Here is a 26334-nt window from a genome sequence, read left to right as displayed (position 1 = left end):
AGCTTGATTATGCCAAGATACAATTCTTTTGAGTCCAGCTTTCCAAGTAACTTTATGACAGCTGGAAACTTATGTTGGGATCCAATCACTTATCAGTATCCTCTGTTGTGTCAAGGAAGAGCGATGTCCACACCGTGTCCTGGGAGACAATCCAGGGGCTAACAATGGACTGACCGGGAGTCTTAAAAGAATGGTGCTAGTTTTTGATCTACAATGAGCCACTCATCTAAACATACGTAAAGAACTGAGCTTGGTCCCATTGGACCTCAAGGGAGCAAGACTGGAGCTCTGCTTTGTAACAGACCAGAGAGCTGGCTAGATCCTCTGCTCTGCTGGTTCAAAGCCAGGACAGGCTGGCAAAGGCCGAGAGTCATTAAGTGCAAGCCGGATGGGCTCAGTTCTTAATGGATAAGCCCACATCTCACAAATATTGAGCAGAGAATTAACTCCTCTCACCCATAAAAAGAGATTGCTAGAGTTTAGGGCTGAGGCACGCGGGTGGGCAAAGCTTGCCTATGCTGTATTTTTTTTAAATGCTAAACAGAGAACAGTCTCCGGCACGATCCTCTCCCCACACCCACTATCAATTCCCCTGCCACACTGTGGGGCTGGAGCATAGCCCCAGCCAAGGCCCTTTTTGGCACCCTGGCTCTGCAGTTAGTGCCCCACACTGATTTTTCTGTTAGCTTAAGAAAAAAAAAGAAAAAGAAAGAGAGTCAATTAAAACGATACTCAGCCATCCTGCATCATTTGCTTTTTATTGAATCAAACAATTTAAAAACCAGAAGACTCTGTAGAAATCTGTGCCATCCTCCTCCCCCCGAAAACAAAACAAAAGCACCAGCCTAATCATATGACACAGTTAAGCTAAGATGCAAAACATATGAACCCTCAAAGACAATAAGAGGATAAGAAGATACGTTCATCAGCTCCTCCTTCGATGCACAGGATTAAGAGGATCTTAAACCACCCTGACTGGCTCAGACTCTTCCTCTGATGCAGAGAAGAGTTTCCTAGTAGCCCAGGGCAACAGGGGATTTCAGACCCTAGTACTGTAGCTGGATAATAAAAATCCTTTGCCTCAATATCACTATTTGATTTCAACTGAGACACTCTATCCTTCCCCTCCCCTCCAATTTTACTCTGTGCGTGTGTTTTGTGTAACAATCCTTTTGAATGCTTGCACACTTTAGATACCTTGTATTCAGACATAAAATGTGTTCTTTTTAAGTTGCATTGGTCCCAGTGTTTTAAGCATGTAACTAACAAACATTCTCTTTATTCCCTCCCCCACTTTTATTTTAAACATTCAACAACATTGACCAGATGCAGCAATTTTTAGGGGCACAACATTATTGTCAATTGTCTTAAGCAAAAAGCTGATTGGATTCTGTATGAGATGCCATTTAGCTCAAGCTTTTATTTCATGATAGACTGAAAAAGTCAGACTCTTACCGCCTGGAGGGGAATGATGAATGCAGCCCATCAAGCTAACATGCAAACCAGCACGAGTCAGTTTTAGCCTTGATGTTCAAAATTAGTAAAATACTTCACATTTTTATGACACTTTCCTAATATCAAGTAAAATCTTTTCAAAGCCTGCAACAGACATCAAATAACAAAGCCTTATAGCAGTAAGGAAGGATTATCAGTCCCCTTTTACAGATAGGAAAACAGAGGCAGAAAGCAGTTAAGTGACTTGCCCAAGGAGTACTTGGGAGTCCCTGGCTCCCAGTTCTGGGATCAGACCACTAAACCACACTTTGCTTTCCAGTTGACTCACAGTATCACCGATCAGTAAATAAAAGACAAGACTATCAGAGTTGGCAAACGCCATCGCCTAGCTGGTTCGTTAAACATAAATAAGTGCAGAAAGAGACCAACAAAACCTTACTTACCTCTCACATAGCCTGACTTATGTTATCAGGTTTCTCGTAAGACCAGTTAATACGATTGTAAGACTTACTGAGCAGATTGCTTCCTATGGCTAGACAGAAAGGAGAGCGAGAGAGAGAGAGAGAGAGAGAGAGATAGTACCTCACATTCAAAGTCCCAATTCAACTAGTCTTGAAATCCTGCACATCTGATTAACCCAACTGTCCGATACACACAGAAGTCAACTCTGTAGAAATCCAGTGTATTAGGCTATCCTTGGACAGTCAAGGATTTGTACAAAAAGCCTTTTCTTTCTGACTAAATAAAATGGAACTTCCTGGATTTCCTTGGGAAGTGGGGAGCTGTAATTTATGAATTGGGATCAGGGTTTGTTACATATAAAAATATATATATTTAAAAATGTATAATAATGCCAAATGTGGCATAGGGTCTCAGAAGTGCTTGGAGCAAGATGTACTGGGTTAGGTGTTGGCTGGCATCTGAAACCCACTTTTAATGCCCCACTCAGCAGGCTCTGTCCAGAGCCCTTGCACATTTGATCCCAGCAGAGTGTGGGAATAGTTTATATTCATGGGAGCTGTGTGTAGAAGGCTGCTTTCCTGCTCAGGACTACAAAATGTACACACACAGCCCACCTCCCTGAGTCATCACATCCTTCTCTGTAGGAAGCCAGGTCCAGGTGGCCAGCTTAAATCCTGCATCCCCGGGGGTGTCAGCAGTTTTTGTGGCACTTGCCTATATGCAGCACCCAGATTGCACGTACTAAATAAAAATTGGTCTGTCAGTGCTATAAAGCAGAAACGAAAGCAGGGAATTTTTGGCATGCTACAGGACAACAAAGCCTCTCTCAGAAAGGTGAGACGATGCCCGTTTGCAGGGAGCCGCCTTTCCATACATGCCCTGTCCCAGTGCCACCAACTAGTTCTCTAAGGAAGGAAAGAGAAGTGAATCTATTTACAATCTTTACACCACTTAAAGACATGCTGCTGTTGGCAATACACATACATTGGCAGATTGCTACAGAGGAGGAATAAGATCAAGGTAGGGCTTATTCTGCACAATGCCAGAGCGGTGTGTTCTTCAGCTTGGTTTTTGAAGGTCACTAGCAGCTTCTGAGCATCCACAGTTCCCACTGAAGTTGATGGGAATTGAGAGCACTCAGCACATTGCAGAGTCAGGCCCTGACAGCACTAAGCAGGATCAGCATTAGAGCACCAATCCCTGGCCACTGGAAAGTCACCTAAACAAGCAAGTGCTCTTTCTGTGAGGATTCAGATTAAGAGCCTTGAAAGAATTACTTCCATGGCTTTAACTGCTGCCTATATTTGACATAGTCAAGGGCCAATACCACCCTGTTAGATGAGTGCTGACCCCACTCCACTAACACCCTCTCCCCTCCATCTAAACCTACCAGCAAAATCACATCTCAGGCCCCATAATTTTCCAGTGATGGAAGCAGAAGTGTAGACAGGGTACAAGAGCGTTGATCACTCACCCGGCTCAGAGTAGAGTGAGGCAGCACTGCGGTAATATGCCAGCACTCTGTGTAAACTTGCACTTCTGCTATTGCTACTTCCAGCTGAGCACTATCCGTGGTGAATTATGGGTCTGATTTTTCTGGTGTAGATGAAGCCAGAGGACAGCAAGCTTTAAAGGACAAAATAAAATAGTTGGACTAAATTCAACCAACACACTAGGTAAAAACTAGAAAGCAGGGTCCACAAGTGGCTGTCCCCTGAGTCCCCAAAACACAGCCTATGTAGAGTGAAGACAACACATCAACTAGGTTTCTACTGCTAGTGGGCTCCAAACAACTTCTAGCCAGTCACCAAGGACATTGCAAGCATAAGCCAATACTGCTGGCTTGGGACCCTTTGTGTTTGATTAAGAGGAGTTTTAAGCTTTGATACACATTACATTCAAATCCTCAGGCTCCCAGAAAGTCACCAGATTCATGGCCTCATAAATTCTGGGCAGCCCCCACCACCAGGGAGCCTTGCTGGAATATCATTGTGACAACTGGGGGACAGTTTTTTCTAGCCCCGCTAACGCCAAGAAGTTATTATGACAGCAGCTGCAGAGAGACAGTCATGCAATAGACAGCAATAGTTTCACGCCTCCACTAGTCAGTTAAGACGCAGTTAAGACGCAGTGAAGCAGAGCCCCTCACTACTCTAGTGACCAAGCCCTGCTGCCACAAACTCCATCAAAGGAGCTCAGCAGAGCAAGTTTGAGTTCTGCCCCTTAACCTTATTTTAAGGTGATCCATATGCATCGTGGAAAGCAGGCTCATTAATATCTGCCCTTCAGACTGTCTAGACCAGCGATCTTCAGCTTGCAGCTCAGAATAGCTGCGTGCATTACTGAGACCCACATGCCAGGTGGGAGTCTGGTCTCAGGTAGAGCGAATGAGCCTTGTTCATCTAGTGCACCCCATACCACTCCGACACACAACTCAGCAGAAAGCAACTCACTGACCAAATGGGCTGGAGAAGCCAGGATCCTTCCAAGCATCCAGGAACACCCTCTTCTCCCTCACACCCAGCCACCAAGATGGGAGCAGAAAACACTGTTATGAAGAACTGCTGGGAGTCACCAGACAATGACAAGAAGGCTTGACATTGCAGGGCTGTGACAGAGACCTTACGACAGATCACTGTGTGATCAGTTCACTCAGCACTGCAATGTCATGAGGCAAATATCACCACAAAGGACCAGGACATTCCTCCAGAGTCACTCTGGGGTTCTCTTCACTACTCCAGTCACCAGCAACCCGGCTCTGCAAGCAGAAATTCACTAGGAGAGACTGAAGCCAGATGAGTCGGCACCTGCTGTGAGCAAAGTCAGTCGGAGTTTTGCTCAGCCCATCTCAGCACCATGCCCAAAGTTACCTTCTAAAATCATTCACAAAACAAGATACGCATCATTACATCACTTCGCTCGGACCCAGAGCACTACCCCACCGCATGGAACACAGAACAGAGACCGAGTACTCAGGACACGAGGGGGGAAAGATTTTAAATGCAAATATATTTTGTAAACATACTGTGGATAAAGGGCCACTGTCAGGTGAAACATCATTCTGTACATTCTTTACAAGAATGCCCTTATTACAAACACTTTGGATGGTTAAAAAAGGTGTTTTTGGTATCTTGCTCACTTGTCACTAGTTGTGCTATTCGTTAGCTCCATTTCTGTATTTCAGCTCGACACCAAGACTTTTGTTTACAGACAGTGGCTAGTCTATCCACCTTTCGGGTTCTCACGTGCTAGCACAACGCTGCATTACTAAGATCCCAGACCCCAGGGGGAATATTTTCTAAGAACACAGATTCCACTGGCATTTTTTAAAATTAGAAATTTCATGGACCCACTTCTGTGGGTCAGAGACTTCGGGGAAAAGTTCATTTTCACAAAACAACGTTATCCCTTTAGATCAGTCTTAGAAAGGGATACCTTTACTTCTTTTACTAAATGTCAGCCTGCCACACCCCACCCCTCTTGCCGTTGTTAGATCATTGATTTAATTTTCCTCTTTGCAGCTTCCTAAAATGACAAACAGGATGTACTGATCAGGGGTTCCCAGAACCGGGACATTCGTTTATTCAACAGAAAGAGACAGTCTTTACTTCCAGGGCTTGTTCTGGAGGCTGCTACTGCTGAAGGAGCGGGTGGCGAGGGAGCCAGCTGGACTGGCGGTGGGGAGGTTCTGGCTGCTCCGTACAGCCGTTGCCTTGGACTCTCGGCCTGAGGAAGCACGGCTAAGACGGCCTGGGGAAGAAGAACAGAAACCCATGTGATTTTGTGCTGAACAGACAATCAGACAGAAAGGTTTTATTTTCCTTTGCCGATAGCCGGGTCAGGGCTGATGTGAGAGACTGGGGTACAGATACAACCTGCCTGTCATTTTTAACTGTGTCCAGACAGGCAGAGATACAGCCCAGGTACCAAACACACCTTTCACGCTTCCTCAATGCAGACAAAGCCTAGGAGACACTTGCGAAAGCCAAGCCAAATTGATGGCAGTCTCTGGCTAAGAGAGGCCCAAGACTGGAATAGCCATGGCTTTGTTGGCCAGGACTGGAACACACAGGCAGAGCCGTGTACTTCGCTCTAGATCCAGTGACTTGCCACAGAGGGAACGTCTACACTGCAATTAAACGCCAGCTGACTTGGGCTCGCGGGGCTGTTTAACTGCAGTGGAGATGTTCAGGCTCAGCTACAGCCCAGACTCTAGGACCTTGAGAAGTGGGAGGGAGAGCTCCTAGCCCAAACCTCTACACTGCAGTTAAGCAGCCCTGCGAGCCAGAGCCCAAGTCAGCTGGCACAGGACAGCTGCGGGTTTTTAATTGCCGTGTAGACATACCCTGAGAGGCAGGCTGTGTGGAATATGCAGGCCCAGCACTGAGAGAGCTGGACCTATCACACCACGTTACAGCCCCAAGACTGCCCAATGCCAGCATTAAGGCGAGGCAGCCTGCCTGTGTAACCCACACACCTTCTGGGTGTGGTCTTCTGTCCCATCTAGTGGCACAGAGACCACTTAGAGAGAGATTAAGGAGTCTGCTCTACAGCCTTAGCTAACAGCCAGTTCACTTTTAGCTCGTGGTAGAGGCTCATGCACTAGGCTCCAGAGGTCCAAGGTTCAATCCCGCCTACCACCGACCAGAGTCTGTCAATGTTACACCTGCACTTGGGAGGGGGAAGGGATGAAAACAGTTCTGCACAGAGGGTCTGAGGTGGACCTGGCGGATGGTGGGGCACGACTGCCATGGCTATGCTTGTTACCACCCACACAGTCTGTTCCCGGCTCATCACCTTTCCCCAGAAAACCCTCCCACATCATTCTGGGGCCCCTAAAACCTGCACGGTGTCCCCTCATCACTGCTCTCAGTCTGCCGTTCGGAAGGTTTAATCCTCTCTGACACTCCAGAGCAGGCTGGGGATGCTCCTTGCAGAGCACAGACAGCAATCTGAAAGATATACACCCTGCTGATCTGCTGCCCCCAGCATCCCTGTGACGGACCTACACCCACACAGACCTTTGGCTAGTGCAGCAACTAGCTGGAGGAGTGATACAGCACTGTTTTAGTGAAAGGCTGGATGAACTGGGAAAACCAGGAAATTGTCATAAGGGCTCACAGGTACTATGCGGTGTGGCACGTGCCGGCCAATCCCCTGGCCCCTGGATTATTTTTAATAGTCTATGGGACAAATCCTGAAGTCCTTACTCAGGCAAAGCTTCCATTGTCTTCAGTGGGTGTTTTAGTGCTCTATAAATACACACAAGAAAAGCCCCTGTCCACAATTGGATCAGCATGGCACAAGTTCCAGCCTACAATCCGTGGTCAGTATGAAAAAGCACTTCCTTTCCCCAGAGAGCTGGTATAAAATGGTGCTGTAGCCAGCTCAGGGGAAGTCTATGGGAGTTTTGCAGGCATAAGGACTCCAGGGCAGTCCCACTGTTTGTCAAGGAGTCTTACTGGCAGTATCTGAGGGGATCTGCTCCTCTTCCAGGTAGTATTCTATCTTTTGTAGATCTTCTGAGGCAAATCTCCATTTATTCTCAGCACGTGCGGGTGTCCCCCTTGGGGTGGCCCTTTTCCGGGCAGATCCAGTGTAGGTTGCCAACTGGCAAGACGTTGGGAATGAGCCAGTGACCAGTCCTTCAGGGACCTTCTGTGCAAGGACCTTCAGGCCTGGAGACAATACAGATCATATGGTTAGTGATGGCCAGTTATTTGCCGTGATTGGTCAGACTCAACTTAACTTTCATCTCCGGATCAGAAGTGGCAGGAGGAGAGCTACTGATAGTACTACTCTGGAACTATGAGGTGAGGCTCAGGAGACACCTATATAGAGGTCACTCTTCTGAACTGCTGGAGCATTTCAAGTCATATTCCAAGAGGTACTGAGCTCCCTCGACTGCCACAGGTTTCAGTGGAAGTTGGAGGTTCAGCACATTCCAGGATTAGCTCCTAGAGTTTGCTCTTGGGAGCAGCAAGTCTCATGAAGCAGCTACAAGATGCAGGTTTTCAAAAGGGCTTTGGAGACTGCAGCATATTTAGGGAATAAATATGTATGATGCAAAGCATGAAAAGGAAAATAAAAGTCTAAGTGCCCCCCCCCCCATCTTATCATACACGCTCTTCAGGAGGGTACTGATATAAGGGATGTTAATGAAGCTAGGAGAGCCAACCTCTGCCAGGATTCCTAGGTCCTGAAGTGATGGGCTTTTTCAATTTGCTTAGAACACACAGAGGCTAGCTGTCTCAGGCTGTTCTTGGTAAAAGCTATTTACATGGTGCTGACACTATAAATCGTGGAATCAAAGTGGGCCCTCAGCGGTGGGATGGATTTGACACCAGCCTTTCACCACTGGTGACTTGGGTTAAAGAATGACCTATTTTAGGGCAAGTGAAAACAAGTTGCATGACTATATATTATCCCCCCCAACCCTTGTTTACACCCAGGATTATCAGAGATTATTCCCACTGTTACTTTAGCACAAGTGCCTCTCCAGTGGTACTAGCAATGGCAGGAGCAGCAGTATGTGCAGGGCATTCTTCCACCAGCCCTAGAAAAGCATTTGGTATAGACCAGATATCAGCTTTAAAAAAAAAAAGAAAGAAAAGTTCCCACATCCTCTTGACCTGGTCTGAGCAGAGTTGGATGTCACAGGGGTACGAACATGGCAGTCTAGAACTCCCAGCGGGTGAAAGAATTCCTTAAAATCCTCAATGTAGACAAAGCCTAGGAGACACTTGCCAAAGCCAAGCCAAATTGATGGCAGTCTCTGGCTAAGAGAGGCCCAAGACTGGAACAGCCATGGCTTTGTTGGCCAGGACTGGAACACACAGGCAGAGCCGTGTACTTCGCTCTAGTCCATATCTCATCATTTAATTCGGGCAAGCCTCGCCCCCAGCTCTCAATTTTAAGCCAAGTCCCCACATTTCTGTTGCAAAAGGAAATCACACTCACCTCCAGATAACATGAATACGTTCTCAAAGCCTCTCTCACACATGGTAGTGGCAGCCTGACTGGCGAGTCTCTCATCATCATCATACAGGATGATAATCTTCCCATGTGCATTTTTCTGATAGGCAGAGATGTTAAAGATCCTGTATATTTTTTATTAAACTTAACATGAATTGGATGTCTGATGTCATCTTCTTGATGCTACATAAGTGGCGGAGACAAATTGACATGATTAGCCTGGGGATTACAGTGGACGAGAGGTTGGATATGAGTCAGCAGTGTGCCCTTGTTGCCAAGAAGGCTAATGGCATATTGGGCTGCATTAGTAGGAGCGTTGCCAGCAGATCGAGGGAAGTGACTATTCCCCTCTATTCGGCACTGGTGAGTCACATCTGGAGTATTGCGTCCAATTTGGGGCCCCCACTACAGAAAGGATGTGGACAAATTGGAGAGAGTCAACGGAGGGCAACAAAAATTATTAGGGGGTTGGGGCACATGACTTACAAGGAGAGGCTGAGGGAACTAGGCTTATTTAGTCTGCAGAAGAGAAGAATGAGGGGGGTTTTGATAGCAGCCTTCAACTACCTGAAGGGGGGGTGCGCGGGTTCCAAAAAGGGCGGAGCTCGGCTGTTCTTAGTGGTAGCAGATGACAGAACAAGGAGTAATGGTCTCAGGTTGTAGTGGGGGAGGTCCAGGCTGGATCTTAGGAAACACTATTTCATTAGGAGGGTGGTGAAGCACTGGAATGGGTTACCTAGGGAGGTGGTGGAATCTCCATCCTTAGAGGTTTTTAAGGCCCGGCCTGACAAAGCCCTGGGTGGGATGATTTAGTTGGGGTTGGTTCTGCTTTGAGCAGGGGATTGGGACTAGATGACCTATTGAGGTCTCTTCCAACCCTAATCTTCTATGATTTGAAAGCAGCCAAAAGGTTTGGGCTTGAACTCCCAACCTCCTGTCTGTTACCAAGCTCAAAAGCTTCCCCCACCCCTACTGATTCTAGTTTTGCAAGTGGATGGGACTCTTAGTCAAGGAAAGGCAAAAATCACTTTCTCATGCTGGGACTCAAGCCCTGAGAGTAATCCTAGAGTCATAGGCCTGGTCTACACTAAAAAGTTATGCCACTCAGGGGGTACGAAAAATCCACACCCCTGGGCAACATAGTTAATCCAACCTAACCCCTGGTGTAAACAGTGCTAGGTTGTCAGAAGCCCAGATCCAGCTCCCCAAGAGGCAGTATTACCTGTGCCAATGGGAGAACCCCTCCTGTTGGCATAGGTAATGTCTACACTGTGGCATTTCAAGTGTAAACAAGCCCATAGAATTTAAGGCCAGAAGGGACCACCAGATCACCCAGTCTGACCTCCTGTATATCACAGCCATTGATGCTATCCAGCCTCTGCCACACTCAGACCAACCACCAGAGTTAGACCAAAGTATAACACCCTTCAGGAGACTAACCCATTGTGTGCCACAGGCAGCAAACAGGAGGGACAGAGGTGCACCAGTGCCCAAGGCCCCTGCAATGGCAGGGAACTGATTTAGTGAGAGATACCCAGATGATCCTAGCAACTGACCCGTACCCCATCCTGCAGAGGAAAGGGAAAATCCTCTGCTAGTCTGACCTGTGCCACCACCCTTCTGCTGGTTAATGTAGAAACACAGAAGTTGGCAGTAAGAAGTGAGGTCTACACACAGCCATTCTTCCCCCTGTGGGCATGGAAGTCAATAGTTTGAGATATTGCCCACTTAATCCTAAACTCTCCAGAGAAAGGCTAACCCCTGCTGTGGGGAAGCAAATGGAGCACCGTTTAGTGCCTCAGCCAAAGAGTGTGGCACCTCAGCATCAGCAGTGGGTAGCCATCCAAGCTGTTCAAGTCTTGGCTCACACATCAGCACAAAATGGTCTAATCCTGAGAGCTGCAGCATGCACACAGCTCCCACTATAGTCAATGGGCTTTGCAAACGACAGGTGCTTAATACCTGCATTTTACAGCTGTAACACAGAATCCTAACATCAGGTAAATCACCGTCAGCGTGGGATGACCCTGTCATGCCCCCTCTTGAAGTCCCAGATAAACTCCCACTGAATGTAATGGGAGCAGGAGTTGGCTCTGTGTTCAGTCAATGCAGGAGTCATGGAGTTTCTCTGCCAAAACATTGACTCTCTAGCGCACCCGCGCTTTAAAAAGGATACGTATTCCAGAATGCTATTCGTATAAGGATTCATGGTTCTAGACAGCGTTGCAATAGGGTAGGAATAAGCTGCAGATACAGGAGAAAAAGGGGTTAGGGAATGAACACCTACCAAACAGCCTAGAGTGACCTGATTAGGACCTGTCAGAGTACAGAGGCCTGGTTTGCAGTGAAGATAGGGTTAATTTCAACTCAGCTACTCCCTTCTTCTGCCCAGGTGCTTTGGGAAGGGAGGAGGAGAGGCTATAAGAGTGGCTGCTTGGGAGAAATAGTGGAGACAATGTCTTTGGGATCTCTCAAACTAAGGAGTCCATCCCTCATCCCGCCTCACACCCCACCCCGCCAGTTTCCTTTTCTGCTTATGTTGGTTTATTTTGCTTTCTAATCACAGACAGTGAGGCTGTCTCGATTTTCATTTTGCAGGGTCATCCTGCTGCATTCATTGAGGCCCATCTTTGGGGCAAGAAGTGTTGAACATATTATGCAAGCAGCTGACACTGATCAAGGTTCAGAGAATCCTGCAGTGATTCCCTCCCTTACCTCCAACAATATGACATTGGTCATACGCATCTCGATCTCGTACGTCAAGCAGCAGGAACGGGCAGTCAGGGTAAGGCTGATCTTTAGCGTTAGTGTCTTTAGCATTAGCATCAGGTTTCTTCTGCAGGTTTTTGCCTATGTCTAGTTCACCTACACCACTGATCACACTACAAAAGGAAAGAGAGCAGATTTTGATGCAAGTTCTCCTTCTGTAAGCACTTCTGTTCCTCTGTATTAAGATCAGGATACTTTTCAGTTTCTTTCTGATCCATTCACAACCTAACACAACAAGTTATCACACAAGACTATTGAAAAGGCTATTGCCACCTTTCTTCAAAATTCATTAATAAACTTAAGGAGTCAAGTGAACAGCTAGAGATCAGATTTTAAGATTTTTCCTTACGATTACTTCTTAAAAATCTAGGATATTTATTTTCAGCGGTTCTGCACTCCCACAGTCTCAGCGGCTGGTCTGGGAGTACTCAGTACCTCTGAAACACAGCAAGGCCCCTTTCAGAGAAGGTTTTCTGAAAGAGTGTGCTGCATCATTTGCTAAGGGGAGAGTGGTTAAAAGCTCTAGTACTTCAATAGGTTACCAAAATGGAGATTTTTTGGTAGTTCATTCACAGTAAATTATTTGCCTATTCTCTGCAAGCAGCATGCTGCACAGATTGTACATGCCATCACCAAGCTGGAGGCGAGATGCTCAAGAGTGAAGATCTACATGGTGATCATACCACTGGGTCCTATTCAAGATAGGCTGATTGATAGCCAAGATACACAAGGTACCAGCCTGACAGCCTTGGAGATCAAATCCTCCATTAACCCAGACAGACTATGCGTAGTGGTGGTACAAGATTCCCCCCTACTTCTTTCTAATATGCCTCAGACCTGGAAGTGACCACATCTAGAAAAGACGAGAGCTTAATTTCCATGATCCAATCACTAGCACTTCCATTAAGACCATCAACAAGGACACATTAGTTTTAGTTTGGTGGTGGCAGTTCGTAATGCAGATTCTTGAACAGCAGGATTTGGACTGAATCTCATTTCAGGTCGGTCACTGGACAGCTGCCAGATGGTAACAGCTTCCAGTCCCTAACATTCAGGCCAGGATTCAAACCTGAAAAGCTCTGCCTCCCACTGCAACCCCAAGTCTGTGGCATTAGGATTTCTAACTCCAAACCTAACCTGCTACTGGGGATGTTTTGCAATGACTAGAAGTGCAACAATGAATTATTTGCAAACAAATGATTCTGACAAAAGATGGTGTCTGAGTCACTTGAGATCTCACTGGGATTAGCTGTTAATTGATGACAAGTCCATGAAAGCAGCCATCTACAGTACCAGAAAAACTGAGACTTCTTATACGAGACATTTGGAAGGGACAGGTGGAGTGTACCACAGCTGGTGGGGAAATAGGAGGAATATAGTAGGTGGGAGAGGAAAGCCGTTCTTTGTGCATTGCTATAAGGTACCTTTGCAGAGTAGACCGATACGATTCCCCTGCTCCCGTGTTGTTTATGAACAGGACTGGACTGGCTGGCTTCTCTGTGGGGCTTCCTTTCCCGTTAGTCCCAGCTGTGAGCTCAGCATCAGTCTCTGAAATAACAGTATCACCATCTAAAAGTGCAAAAAGGTAATGGAAAAGTAAGTTGCTTGTGCATGAATGACTCACATATTTGTAAAAAGAAAAGGAGTACTTGTGGCACCTTAGAGACTAACCAATTTATTAGAGCATAAGCTTTCGTGAGCTACAGCTCACTTCCTCAGATGCATATCGTGGAAACTGCAGCAGGCTTTATATATACACAGAGAATATGAAACAATACCTCCTCCCACCCCACTGTCCTGCTGGTAATAGCTTATCTAAAGTGATCATCAGGTGGGCCATTTCCAGCACAAATCCAGGTTTTCTCACCCTCCACCCCCCCACACAAATTCACTCTCCTGCTGGTGATAGCCCATCCAAAGTGACAACTCTTTACACAATGTGCATGACAATCAAGTTGGGCTATTTCCTGCACAAATCCAGGTTCTCTCACATCCCCCCCACCCCCATACACACACAAACTAGATAAGCTATTACCAGCAGGACAGTGGGGTGGGAATAGGTATTGTTTCATATTCTCTGTGTATATATAAAGCCGGCTGCAGTTTCCACGATATGCATCTGAGGAAGTGAGCTGTAGCTCACGAAAGCTTATGCTCTAATAAATTGGTTAGTCTCTAAGGTGCCACAAGTCCTCCTTCTCTTTTTGCGAATACAGACTAACACGGCTGTTACTCTGAAACCTGTCACATATTTGTGAACTCAAAGACCAAATTCCATTCTTGGAAGCATGTGTGTAGCAGGATTTGGTGTTTGTTATTAATCTCTTACATTTAAGACACCATGCTCTCTCAAAGGATCCCAAAGAGTCATTAAAAAAAAAAAAAAAAGTCTAAGCACTGGTCCTGAACCAAACCCCAGATCTCATCATGGCTTAACTTGGGGGAAATTTGGACATGTATCTAAATTTCACCATTAGTACTTCATCTCTGTAATGGGCCAAATCAAAACCAGGAGCCAGACATCTCAGAACACTGGGAGAATTTTGCATCTAGACCTTGATTTTGTAAGTCAGGCCCATTCCTACTAGATATAAGGATCCTTCTCCCACTACTGAAATGCTGCCCCCTATGGCAACCTGCAACACTAGACAGGAGAACAGGGAGTTAGGGGGATGCTCTGGGGTTTTTTTTGTTGTTTTTTTTTTAAAAGAAGCTTGAAAGGAAGTGTGTAAAGAAGCACATATCCAATAGAAACTACCAGGAAAATCAGCCAAACACATTCTGTACCAGAGAATTATGATCACAATAGTAGGGCCAGCACCCCAATCTTTCTAAAAGTGGCCAGATGATCATTAATGGCTCAGGACCTCAGTTCTAATTATTATCCAAAAAGCAATACCTGCTTCAGTAATAAAAGGGCCATGTACTGGGCCAGCAACACTACTCCCAAGAGTGCCATAGTGGGAAGTTTCCTATACAAGAACTGACCAGATCCAAACCTGCTTAGCTTAATTAGCTCATAGCACACGGCAAAACAGCTGCAGACTAAAACTGTTTTTCTCTCCAATTAGACAAAATTCAGCAAGTTGTCAAGTGAGTTTGCAAGCATGATGTTTTCTAAGACACTGAACTCCAGAATCAGAGGACACAGCTCAAGTTCAAATACTGCAATTCAGCGCGTCTCCTCATTCCTACAATAAATATCATTACCTTCCAGCTTTTGGATCTCCTCAGCTGACACTTCTAATGTTTCATCAGATAGAGAAGCAACTTGGATGACCTGTAGGAAACAATAATAAACCTGGTACAAGTGTCTTGTTGGAGCAGGGGCAGCAGCACTGGCTTTTCAAATAATCAGAGCATTCTGCGCATCAGAACACAGAGAGTGAGGACATCCTCTCTGTTGGGCCAAGGTTGCGAATGTGAGTCCATGCCCCCACGTCACACGGAGGTCTCACATCTTAATTAAAACAAAAAGCCACTCAGCTTCAGAATGAAGGTACCCCAGATAGTCCATTGACGTATCCCTTGAAAATCATAGCGGGTTCTGACATTTATAGAACATTACCTCTAAGTTGTGATCTACACATTGCAGAGCCTTCACTAACTCAGCGAAAAAGACTTGTAGCATTAATCTGTAATCGTGCAAGAAGCCTTATTTAATATAATATAATGCATTCATAAATTAGGGGCCAACCCTACACGCCTCACTCATACATGTAATCCTATTGAAGGTAGTGGAACTAATCCTATATAAGGATTGAAGGAGGGGGCCTCTACCAAAGCAAATTCATGTTCTACTTTAGGAAGGGGAGGGGAAGGAGTCTTCCCTTTCAGGTTTTTACTAGTTACCTTGACCCATGTTCTCTGGCTTCTGTACTTTCTGATCATGCTTTGTTTCATTTTTTAATATTTTACTTCATTGGTATGTTGCATTTTTCCACAAAGAAACACACAAAAACCTCTAAACATAACAACCCTCCAGTCTTTTAGAGTTATGATTTCAACTGGGCACTACATTTACTTTATTTAAACCACTTACAGCCCCATTCATTAGGCAATCTCTAAGCACCTTACAAAGGGTGCATTATTATTACAAACTCATTTTACAGATGGACAGAACTGAGTGTTCTAAAGCATTCACTAATTCGGAAGCTCCATATAAGTGCTGACAGCTCAGAGTTTCCATTGACTTCAGTTGCAGCGAAGGGTGCTCAGCACCTCTAAAAGTTATGGCCTAAGTGATTTACTTGATATAAAAAACAAGTGTGTACAGGGGAACAATGGCAACAGCCTGTCCTCCAGAAAAAGCTTCAAGTGCAACAAAAATAACATTAGTCACAATATAAGAGTGGGGCTAACAAGAACCTCATCACAAGCAGGCAATGTTCAGAAGCCAGCTGGGAAATAGCCATACGTACCAGTTGGGCAAAAGTAGTCACTTTCAGCCTCTTGAATAGCTCATCTTTTTTGTATCTGTAATCTTTAACAGAAAGAAAGAGTATGTATTTTCCCACATCCATTCACAGCATCAAAATGATGAGAATGAGCGAGAGCCATTAGCACACAACCGAACCTATAAAGAGGCTAGAATTTCTGGGTGATACAGGCTGCTGTAACTGATGGGAAGGTCAGAACAAACCTGAAGGTCCAAAAGAATTTACACCTCGGACAGATCCTGTCCTACTTACTCTAAATACACATTTATTGAGGGACGTTTGGTTGAGCTATTTCCACTACTCCAGCGCAGGAGTTCACAAATTCAGCATTCTTATGGCAGGTCTGAGAAGAAAGGACACTGCACCAGTCAGACTCCTTCCCCACAAGCCCCCCTTACCTTCGGTGAGCTAATCTCCCCTGCTGTTCGGTTCAAACTCATTGCTGCTGCAAAGCCTCTTGAGCCACAGACAATGTCCCTACGACCTAAATTTTTATCCCATGCTTTGTTTATAGCAGAGTTAGATGACAAGTATTCTGAGATAGGGGATGGGTCTAAGTTTAAGAAATTGCTGTGTACAAGTCATAATTTGCATACTATAATTGATTGGTGAAAATCCTTCAGGTTTTCCTACTTTATTTTCAATAAAAGTCAAATCTGGGACCCCACTGGTTATGACAGTATGACAATCTACAGAAGAGTGCGATTCTCACAAGACACTAGAGTACAGACAAGTGAACATTACACAGTTCTGATGGGGACACCGCATTCAGGGTTGGAACCCTTGTTACCAGAAGGATATCGGACTAATTGTATGTAAGGACTAGGCAAGCTCTCTAATAGCCACAAAAGTGATCAGAAGGATTGACTTATGAAGAAAGATTAACAGAGCTAAATATAGATCATCTGCCTAAGAGATGACTAAGAGGGGCAATATAACAGTGAACAGAGAAGCCTCCATAGAAAGGAGGAGAGAAATTCTTTAGTGTGATACGAGAGGAGTAATGGGGTAAAAGGTAAGAAAGGAAAATGTAAGATGAATATCAGGAAGAACTTCTTGATGTGAATCTGTTAGGATGTGAAAGTCTCCCAAGCGAAGCTGTAGAAGCCTCCTTCCTTGGGGCATTTAAAACTAGACAGGTCAGAACACTGGAGACTGTCCAGTAAGGAACAACCGTGCACTGGCAGGGGGGATGCACCAGATGTCCTAATAAGGCTTTACCGTCTCTAGGGTCTGCAACTGTTACAAAAGATTATTATGCACACAACTTTTTAAACACTCAAAACCCATGTTTCTTTCCCTCATCCACACTCTATGGGCTGTAGCCCTTTAAGAAAACCAAAATAGGGCCAATCATTCCTCCATTCCTTTACTTCTTCCCCACTGAAGTCACAGGTCAGGGAATCACCGTCAGAAGGAAGTTAATAATTTTAAGAACATGTCCCAGAAATCTCACTCCAGCTGGGGACTGATAATGGAATGCAGACCCTTTATCAAATCCAGGCTGCTAGGGACTTGAAATTGCTACCATCTGTTGACTATTCCATGGTTTATGTAAAGGAATTTGCTGAGTCTCAATCCAGATCCCAGCAGACACCACAAGATCACCAACAGAATTAGTACTAGTCAGCTCTCTTGCTGACATCCTCTCGGTTGAGAAGACTATGGAGACTGTGGGCCAGGGAGACTGAACTCCCCTCACAATCCATAGGTCCTGACTACATATGGAGTGGGAGTGGGGAGAAGTCTTGCATTGTCAGTGTCTACAATTGCCCTTCAATCTCCAGGGCACCTTTCAGCCTGACAGTCACATAAAACAGACCCCAAGAGCATCCCCACCAGCTTTTGCATACACAATTTGAAACATTCTCCATCCTCGCTATTTGCTTACTCTCAAACACACACTTCCTGGGGGAGATTTGGCAGAGCCATTTCCACTACCCTAGAGCAGGAAGAATCCACAAATTCAGCATCCTGCCCTACACGAGATCTGTTGAAACATGGAGAGTAATTACTAGGTCCTAAGTGCCCCATACTGGTCTGTGCCAAAGTAGAGCAGAAAAAAAAATACAGGTGTAAAACCTTGAAACCCTCTTACAAAGGTGACCATAGGATCCATTAACATGCCTTCAAAACCTTGGTTATAAAGTTTCATATGAAAAATCTTCACATAAGATAAATCCTGTGAAATGAGCTACCTTGGACATATGAAAGACTGGGGTGACCCTTGTGGTTCCAGCAAGACTAGATGTTTCAAGCCTTATGCTTAGACCATTAAGCCACCTCCTACACCTCCATTCTTATTAGCCAGTGTCCTGAACACCAACATGACTCATAACTAATGGAAACATCTTTCTTCTGAACAGCTTTTGCTTCTCTTGCCTGATGCAACAAAACTCAAAACCCCTGAAGTCAATGTAATTTGTATCCCAAGGCTGAGATCCCCAGCCATGGCTCAGAGATGATCCCTCCCTCATTTCAGTTGTCTGGATGAAAGAAGTGAAGATAAAGCCCAATTATAGTTTAAGAAAAAGGTTTTGAAGACTTATGTATAAAAGTCAACGGATCCTATTTTTTGTATCGTAATGACTAATACAGTAATTACATATTGCAACTACTGGATGGTGTTTAATCTTCTTCAAACCAAGTTTATTTACAAAAAAAGAAGCTGTCACAAATCTTTACGACTTCGTTCTATCCCCTAGCAGTTCATATGAGCTCAGAGGACTATCACTTTTACCAAATCTGTATCTGAAATGGAGCAAATCATAACAAATATTTTGTTGGGGATTTGCACTGAACAGCAGAAAGCGCAGGAAAATGCTGCTTCTGATTGCAATATCAACATTACTTACCTGGCTCTGACTCGGAAGATCCATTTCGATTTTCTGACATTATGAATCAAGGATCTGGTATTAAACTGTAACTGTCCTGCTGAATATTTACAAAGCCTTGTTTCCCTGGGCTTCAGCAATGAGCGAAGCAATATATATTTAAGAACGGATCAGATCTTGCAGCAGCTTCTCTCAAGTCTCTGCTTCAAAGGACTAAAATCAGAGTTTCAGCTATCTTATCAGTTTTGATTTTCCAGCAGGTTGACAGTATTGAGTCTGACTCTCTCAAGTTACACAAGAGACAGAGAATTGACTGTTCTAGGCATCTGATGTTGTGTCCAACTGGTGTCATCTATCCATGAGAAATCAAGGGGGAAAAAGTTTCTAAATTTCCCAGGAACACAAGGTGCCCATTCAGCAGAAATGTGATGAGAAAACCTCTACTGTACTCTAGAACTGGGATTTAAACAAGACGCCTTCAGCACAAAAGGAAATTAGATTCACAGCAGAGTTAAAACTGAAGACAGCAACACAACAAGATTTGTGGTACAGATACCATTGGACTGCCACTGCTTTGTACATACTGAAATCTTAGCCAATTGATCAACAAAGGATAGCGTGAAACAAGATAATTTTCCTTTTCGTTTTACCAAGAGACTCACAACTAAAAACAAAGAAGAGGGAGCAAAAAGTGAAAGAACATTTTTTTACCAAATCAGCAACCAACACTTTTGTATTTCAGATATGTGATCTCCCTTGTAATTTGAACTTTATAATGTTAAAGGGACAGCATAAAATAGTTTTAAAAAACCCTGAAAATGGGCATACAAAATCCTAATGACCTTAGTGTTTTGTGACTTTTTTCTTCACTTCTCAATAAAAGCAGGGTTATTTGGATTTAAATAATTTTCCTGCCTTCTCATGCATTTATAGCAGTGCTGGAGATTGAGAACAAGAAAGCAAAACTGACTAGAAATAGAAATTGAGAGTAACTAGCCTAGTTTCACTGGCCAAACTAAGTGAAATGCAACAGAAAGACACTAAGTGGTGAGGAGTAGTTAGGGTTTCATCAGCTTCAAAATCTACAGAGTTAAGATATGCTGGGGCAAATTCACCTCATAATAACGCCACTGACTTCAGTGGGTTTACACAGGGATGAACACGGCTCATTTACTTTTTAACAAGGTGTCCTGTTAAAAGTCTAACTATATCAAAATCAAGGCCTCAAGTTCAAGCACACAACCAGCTGAAGTAGAAACAAAAGCCATTTAACTCTAAAGAGATTACAGATAGCTCCTGTAGAGGGAGGTATTTTAGTTATGCCATTTACAATCGGCTTAGGTTCACTATGGTTAATACAATTACCTCCTACCACTCCTGTGGAACAGTTTGTCTATCAAACCTAAAATTGCCTTTACTGGATAGAACAGGGGTGGCCAGCCTGAGAAGGAGCCAGAATTTACCAATGTACATTGCCAAAGAGCCACAGTAATACGTCAGCAGCCCCTCATCAGCTCCCCAGCCCCCAGCGCCTCCTGGCTGCCAGCAGCCCCCAACAATCAGCGCCCTCCCCCACCCCCGGCCACTGCAATCAGCTGTTTCACGTGCACAGGAGGCTATGTGGGGGAGGAGCAAGGGCATGGCAGGCTCAGGGAAAGGAGCAGAGACCTTGGAGGAAGGGGTGGAGTGGGGGCAGGGCTTGGGGCAGAGCAGGGGGTTGAGCAGTGAGCCCCCAGCACATTGGAAAGTTAGCATCTATAGCTCCAGCCCTGGAATCAGTGCCTAGGTAAGGAGCCGCACATTAACCTCTGAAGAGCCGCATGTGGCTCCGGAGCCGCAGGTTGGCAGACCTGTCCAAGTGTGCGTAAGGTCACCTTCTAGTGGCCGTGGTGTACAGATAATCCAGAAGAGCAAGGGCAGGAGAGGAAGAAGAGAGAAGGAATTATTATGGTTTGAGGAAGAAGAAGAAAAGACAATTTCCAAGGTTTTGGGAGAAGCGAGCACAAGCCAACATACAACCTAAAAACAGGAGTTTGGGCATAAATAACACATGTCCTTCTAAGCCTGGCCAGGGTGGCTTTAGGAATAAACGTAGATCGTTGTCTACAGCACCACAGGAACAGTACTAGACGACTAAGGTCCCTCATCACCAAGCCAATCCTGAACTTGTCTTTTCCATCTGCAGAATTCTTTGTACTTGGTCCCTCCCTCCCACAATCTATCCGCATTTGTCCTCCGTAATGCAATGTGCACCAGGCATCTGACTGTTTCTGGATTAGCTCCCAGAACTCTCTGCTCTGGTGCTTTATTTAAAAGCCTAACTGTAAAGGCTTTTGGTAATCACATTGGGAAATTAAAGGTGCTAGATGCAGAAACAGGGTAGATATCCAAAAGAGATTTTGGTACACTATCTCTGCACCACACCCTCTGAATGCTTACAGCACCTATTTGTAGTTAATGGGATTTGGGCACAGGTCCCAAGAGCAGATTACACCACTCACAATGAAGGGGTCAGGATTCACTGTGCACCTTTCAACAAATCCCTTGAGTTAACCTCCACTCCGCATACGTTACTCACTTCTCTTGATCTCTTCCAATTTCTCAATGTATTTGGTCAGGCTGTTTCCTACAACAGAAAACAAGCACTTTGTAACAGATTGTTTTTATAATAAGAGTTTTCATAACATGAATGCTTAAACGCTTATAAAGGGAGAAGACTGGATTCTAGCAGCCTAGCAACTCTGGGAGAAGCAATGCTTGCACCAGCTCCCCCCTTACCATGATGAGTCCACCCAATACCAAAAAGGAACAGGAAGGAGTTTCTCCTCTTAATAAAGATCTCTCATGGTGAGGGGTCTAGCTGAACAGCCAGGTCAGACAGAAAACAGGCTGAACTGACGCAGGCAAGCATCCACGGAATGGGCAGTGCTCAGTAGGTCCAAGCCTGTAAATACTTGGGAGGAGGTGGTCTTTGGGAGGCTTAGTGGCTCACAGGAACTCAAATTGTTTCGCACAACCTTATTTTTAAAGGATGTGTTTAATTGCTATGTAGTAAGCCAGTGAGCATTCCACTTAATTTATTAGAAGAATTTGCAGTAAAGTGATACAAAGGCATCCACAGTCTGCCAACCAAAACAGCAGCACGCTTATAAGTGCCGAGAGGGCTTGTGTGCAGACTACTGGTTCCACCCAGAATTCCCCAGCCAATTAAAAGCACACGTGGTTTTGGCAATGCTTTGCAGAATGGAGACGTGATCGTTACAAAGGATGTTATCTGGGACATCTACAATGTGATTCGAGGAGGGGACTGGGAGTCACAACTTTGGGGTTCTACTCCTGGCTCTGACCACTACTTCTAAGTCGTTTTCTTTCTCATTACTCTGTGACATAGGGGTAAGTATTACTGTGAAAGATTCTGCTCCGTTACCCCAGTGTAAATGCAAAGTAACTTCCTTGACTTCCAGAGTTACTCTTCATTTACACCAATTAATGAATCAGAATTTTCCCCAGCGCTACTTACCCCTACCTCACAGAGGGACTGAAGTTTAGATGTTTCATGTCTCAATTTAGATTCTATGGTTTCTTGGGCAAGAACCATAGGTGCTGACGCCATGGGTGTTCTGGGTCTGGAGCACCCACAGAGAAAAATTAGTGGGTGCTCTACACCCACCGGTAGCCAAGCTCCCTTCCCTTCCCACCCCACCTCCTCCCCCGCCTCCATTTGGCCGCTGTTTGGCCTCTCTGGTGGGGAGGAAGGAGCGGGAACGTGGCGCGTTCAGGGAGGAGGCAGGGAAGAGGCGGGGCCGGGATTTGGGGAAGGAGTTGGAATGGGGCAGGGAGGGAGTGGAGTTGGGGTGGGGACTTTGGGGAAGGGGTTAGAATGGGAGTGGGGCAGGGCCTCATGGAAGGGGTGGGGTCGGGGCAGGGCCGGGGGCAGAAGGGGGTCGAGCACCCACTGGCAGGAGCTGAAGTCAGCGCCTATGGCAGGAACTCTGTCTTTCTATGTGTTTGTTCAGTATTCAAGGTGTGTTAAGCACTACCATAACCTACATAATTTATAATAAATATCTTAAGTGTCTGGAGCCCCTCGGATACAGTCACAGTTTATACTATGTCAGATGGAGCAAGTCTGATCTCTACCAGGAGAATATTTTTTAATTTCATTCAAAGGTCTGGTCTCCACCTGAAAAGTAGGTCGAACGATGTACATTGCTTGGGGTGTGAAAAATTCACACACCACACCCCCCCAAGAGACATAGTTAAGTTGACCTAAGCCTGAGCGTAGACACCACCTGGTCAATGGAAGACAGCAACTGCCTCTTGCGGGGGTGGATTAACTACAGCAACGGAAAACCATTGCTGTCGCCATAGCAAAAGTGTCTACACTACAGTGCTACGGCAGCACAGCTGCAGTGCCATAGCTGTGCCACGGTAGCATCTATAGCTTAGACAGAGCCATAACCCGGGGACTGGTCTACACTACAAAGTTAGGTTGACTTAACTACATTGCTCAGGCCTGTGAAAAATTTCATGCCTTGTGCAATGTAATTAAGCCAACCAAAGCCATGGAGGAGGAATTGCTAGGTCAATGGAAGAATTCTTCCATCAACCTAGCAACTGCCTCTCAGAGAGGTGGATTTACTACAGTGACAGAAGAACTCCTTCCTTTGCTGTAGAGAGCATCTATACTACAGTGCTACAGCAGCGCTTAGCATTTCTAGTGTAGACATATCCTGAGATGGACAGGGAGACACTGAAGGTTAAGCAATATAGTCCTGTTTCCAGTGTTAACTTGGCTTCTGCATTCTAGATCCCTTAGAGGAGTGAAAGGAAGACTATTAACAGAGCATTTGCAACAGTTAAGATAAGAAAACAATTAAGATACAAATAGGGATTTAGGTAAAAACAGGCTCAAGAAGAAAACTAATTCTGGAAGTATCCTGAAAGTTCTGATGTGGGATTTGAGACAACAGAGATGAGGTGGTGGAGGAAAAGAATTGGGAAATGAGGTTAGATTTTTAGATTTGCTCCCAAGACAAGGTCTGAGATGGGCTGAAAAGGTAGATAAAAAGGGCACTCATACAAGTCAAAGAGTTCAGTCTTTGACACATTTGTTAACTGAAAATATTGTGTGGTCAAGAAATGACTGTGTGAAATCTGGGTCCTTTTAACAGAGGAGAATCTGGAGATATTGAAGACCCATCCCCTTAGCCTAGCATTTAGTTAATTCTTTACCTGCCTTTTGTTTTGTTTCTTACATTGTGATGCTTTAATAATTTCTAGCATATTATACTCATTTGAGGGAGATGCATTCGGGAGTATCTGCCCTAGAATCAGCATCCAATGACATTTCATAATGGGAAAAGATAAAAGGACCAAGATTAGATTCTTAAGAATCCAGAGAAGGAGGATAGTTCCATCAATGGCTATTAGCCAAGATGGTCAAGGATGCAACCCCATGTTCTGGGTGTCCCTAGGCCTCTGAATGCCAGTTGCTGGGACTGGATGACAGGGGATGGATCACTTCATGACAGCTAAAGATTATATATGATCATAACTTCTATAGTCAGTCACATGGGAACTCATCCCACCTTCTCCCGCTCCCCCAGTTGTGCATTTACTTTAGAAGGGACGACTGTCATCTAGTCTGACCTGCAACTGCTAACACATGCCATACACAGAACTTCCCCAAAATAAAGCCTGTTTGAACTAGACCACATATGTACACTAGCATTAAGACTACAACTCAAGAGTTGTAAAGAACCCATCACACAATAGGTAGACCCTGGCTATTAAATGACAGCTAAGATAGTGGAGAGGGTAACATATCTACAAATATTCAAATCGTGAAAAAACAAGGCAAGAAAATAACTTAGGATGGTCCAACGGGGCATAACTAGCTGTAGTGGAATGAAAATGAAGGAGCAAAAGTTTAGGTTGTATAATCAGGAAAAAAGTTAACAGGCACCTATTAACTGGTGGCATAATTTACAAGGGAAAGTGGTGGAAGCATCATTACTTAAGACATTTAAAAAATCATCAGACAAGTCACATGAAATGCACAAAATATAATTCTGTGTTAGCAAGGAAAAGGATGGGGAAATGGAAGGGGGAAATCTAACAGGGGCCATTAAAATACTAGCTGTAATTTCAAATCATGGGTAAAACAATAGCATCTATAAAAAGGATACACTAGAAAAGTCAGGGCCATGAATTTTACCGAGCACTGTTACATCAAGGGTCTGACATCAACAGTCAGTTGAAAGGCTCCAATTATGACCAGAAATTTGAAGTTATTTCAGTGCAAATTTTAAATAGCTGGCTGAACACAGGCAGTTAGAGGTGTAACATAACGTACTTGGGTATAATATGACATCCGATTAGCTGATTCTTACACAAGGTGATATTTTCACTTACCTGTGTCAAGGCGAGATTTTATGTGTTGATATTTAGGATTCTGTGGAATTCTTTTGGTCAAACACTGTTTAGGGGTGGAAAAAAGACAGGCCTTGACTATGTTGCCATGTATTGGCTGCAGGTGCTGCAGCCCTTTAGTGAGACTGCTTCAACCAGTCTCTCTGGAAGGGCCCTAAACAGCTGTAGAAAAAAAATGTGTACAGGGGGGACACAGAGCTGGGCCACCACATCCCTTACAGATAACTATAGCCAGAGAAAGCCTGAACTCATTTTAAATAGCCTCAGTACCTCAGTCAGCAAGCTTGTTTGATGGTGAAACACCTCAAGGCCCCTTGCTCTGGGGTAAAAGAAGGAAAACCCTTTTAGCTCTCAACTTCCATTTCATGATCCCCCCACAGTAATAATTTCTCCCCCTCACCCATACAAAGAGGCCGCAGCACAGGGCCCCCCAGGGGATTCTCCCTCCAACGCTCCCCCCCCCCCGACAGCCGTCTGCTGGCAATGTTCACCTTCCTCCCCCCAGAAACCTCTCCCAGCTCCTCCAGGGACCCGTGGGATTCCCGCCTGAATCTGCTTCCACCTCTAGCCCCTCTCCCGGGATCACCCAGCCTCAGCCCCCTTGCCCTGAGCTCCCCCTCCCAGGGGCTTCATTTCTCACCCCCCCCCCCCCGCCCCAGGATCATCCAGCACCAATCCCAGGACCAGCCCCCAGGTCTCAGGGTTTGTTCCCGGCCTCCCACGAATTTATTTCTCACCCCCCCCGGGGTCATCCAGCGCGGCCCCCGCCCCATGGGATTCGGTTCTCACTCCCCTCAGGATCGGGGCCAGCCCAGCCCCCTCCCAGGGATCCCCGGTCCGGTCCGGTCCGGTCGCAGACGCGGCCCCCGCGCTCCGCTCTCTCACCTCCGGGTCCCCGATGCGCCTCCTTCCCGACATTTTTTCAAACTGGCAGCTGAGCGGTGACACCAGCCCCCCCCCAGCAC

The 26334-nt window shown here is 45.3% G+C and overlaps 1 protein-coding gene across 2 annotated transcripts; it reads right to left on the bottom strand.

Moving 5' to 3' along the window:
- Positions 1 to 747: 747 nt before the first annotated feature.
- On the bottom strand, positions 748 to 26334 carry CEP41 (centrosomal protein 41). Of its 2 annotated transcripts, XM_073328912.2 has the most exons (11): positions 26255 to 26334; positions 25352 to 25415; positions 21513 to 21560; positions 16083 to 16144; positions 14872 to 14941; positions 13086 to 13230; positions 11608 to 11774; positions 11069 to 11136; positions 8878 to 8992; positions 7380 to 7595; positions 748 to 5667 (listed from the first exon to the last, which is right to left on the bottom strand). In XM_073328912.2, exons 1-11 carry the CDS (start codon positions 26285 to 26287, stop codon positions 5522 to 5524), a joined length of 1134 nt encoding a protein of 377 aa, XP_073185013.1. In that variant the 5' UTR covers positions 26288 to 26334; the 3' UTR covers positions 748 to 5521. The 2 variants fall into 2 exon arrangements, with proteins under 2 accessions (XP_073185013.1, XP_073185014.1); XM_073328913.2 differs by lacking the exon at positions 21513 to 21560.

Source organism: Lepidochelys kempii, chromosome 1 (genome assembly GCF_965140285.1).
Source record: "Lepidochelys kempii isolate rLepKem1 chromosome 1, rLepKem1.hap1, whole genome shotgun sequence".
Lineage (NCBI taxonomy): Eukaryota > Metazoa > Chordata > Testudines > Cheloniidae > Lepidochelys > Lepidochelys kempii.
Note: the sequence above shows the minus strand (reverse complement) of the source record. Positions and strands in the feature narration are given on the sequence as shown.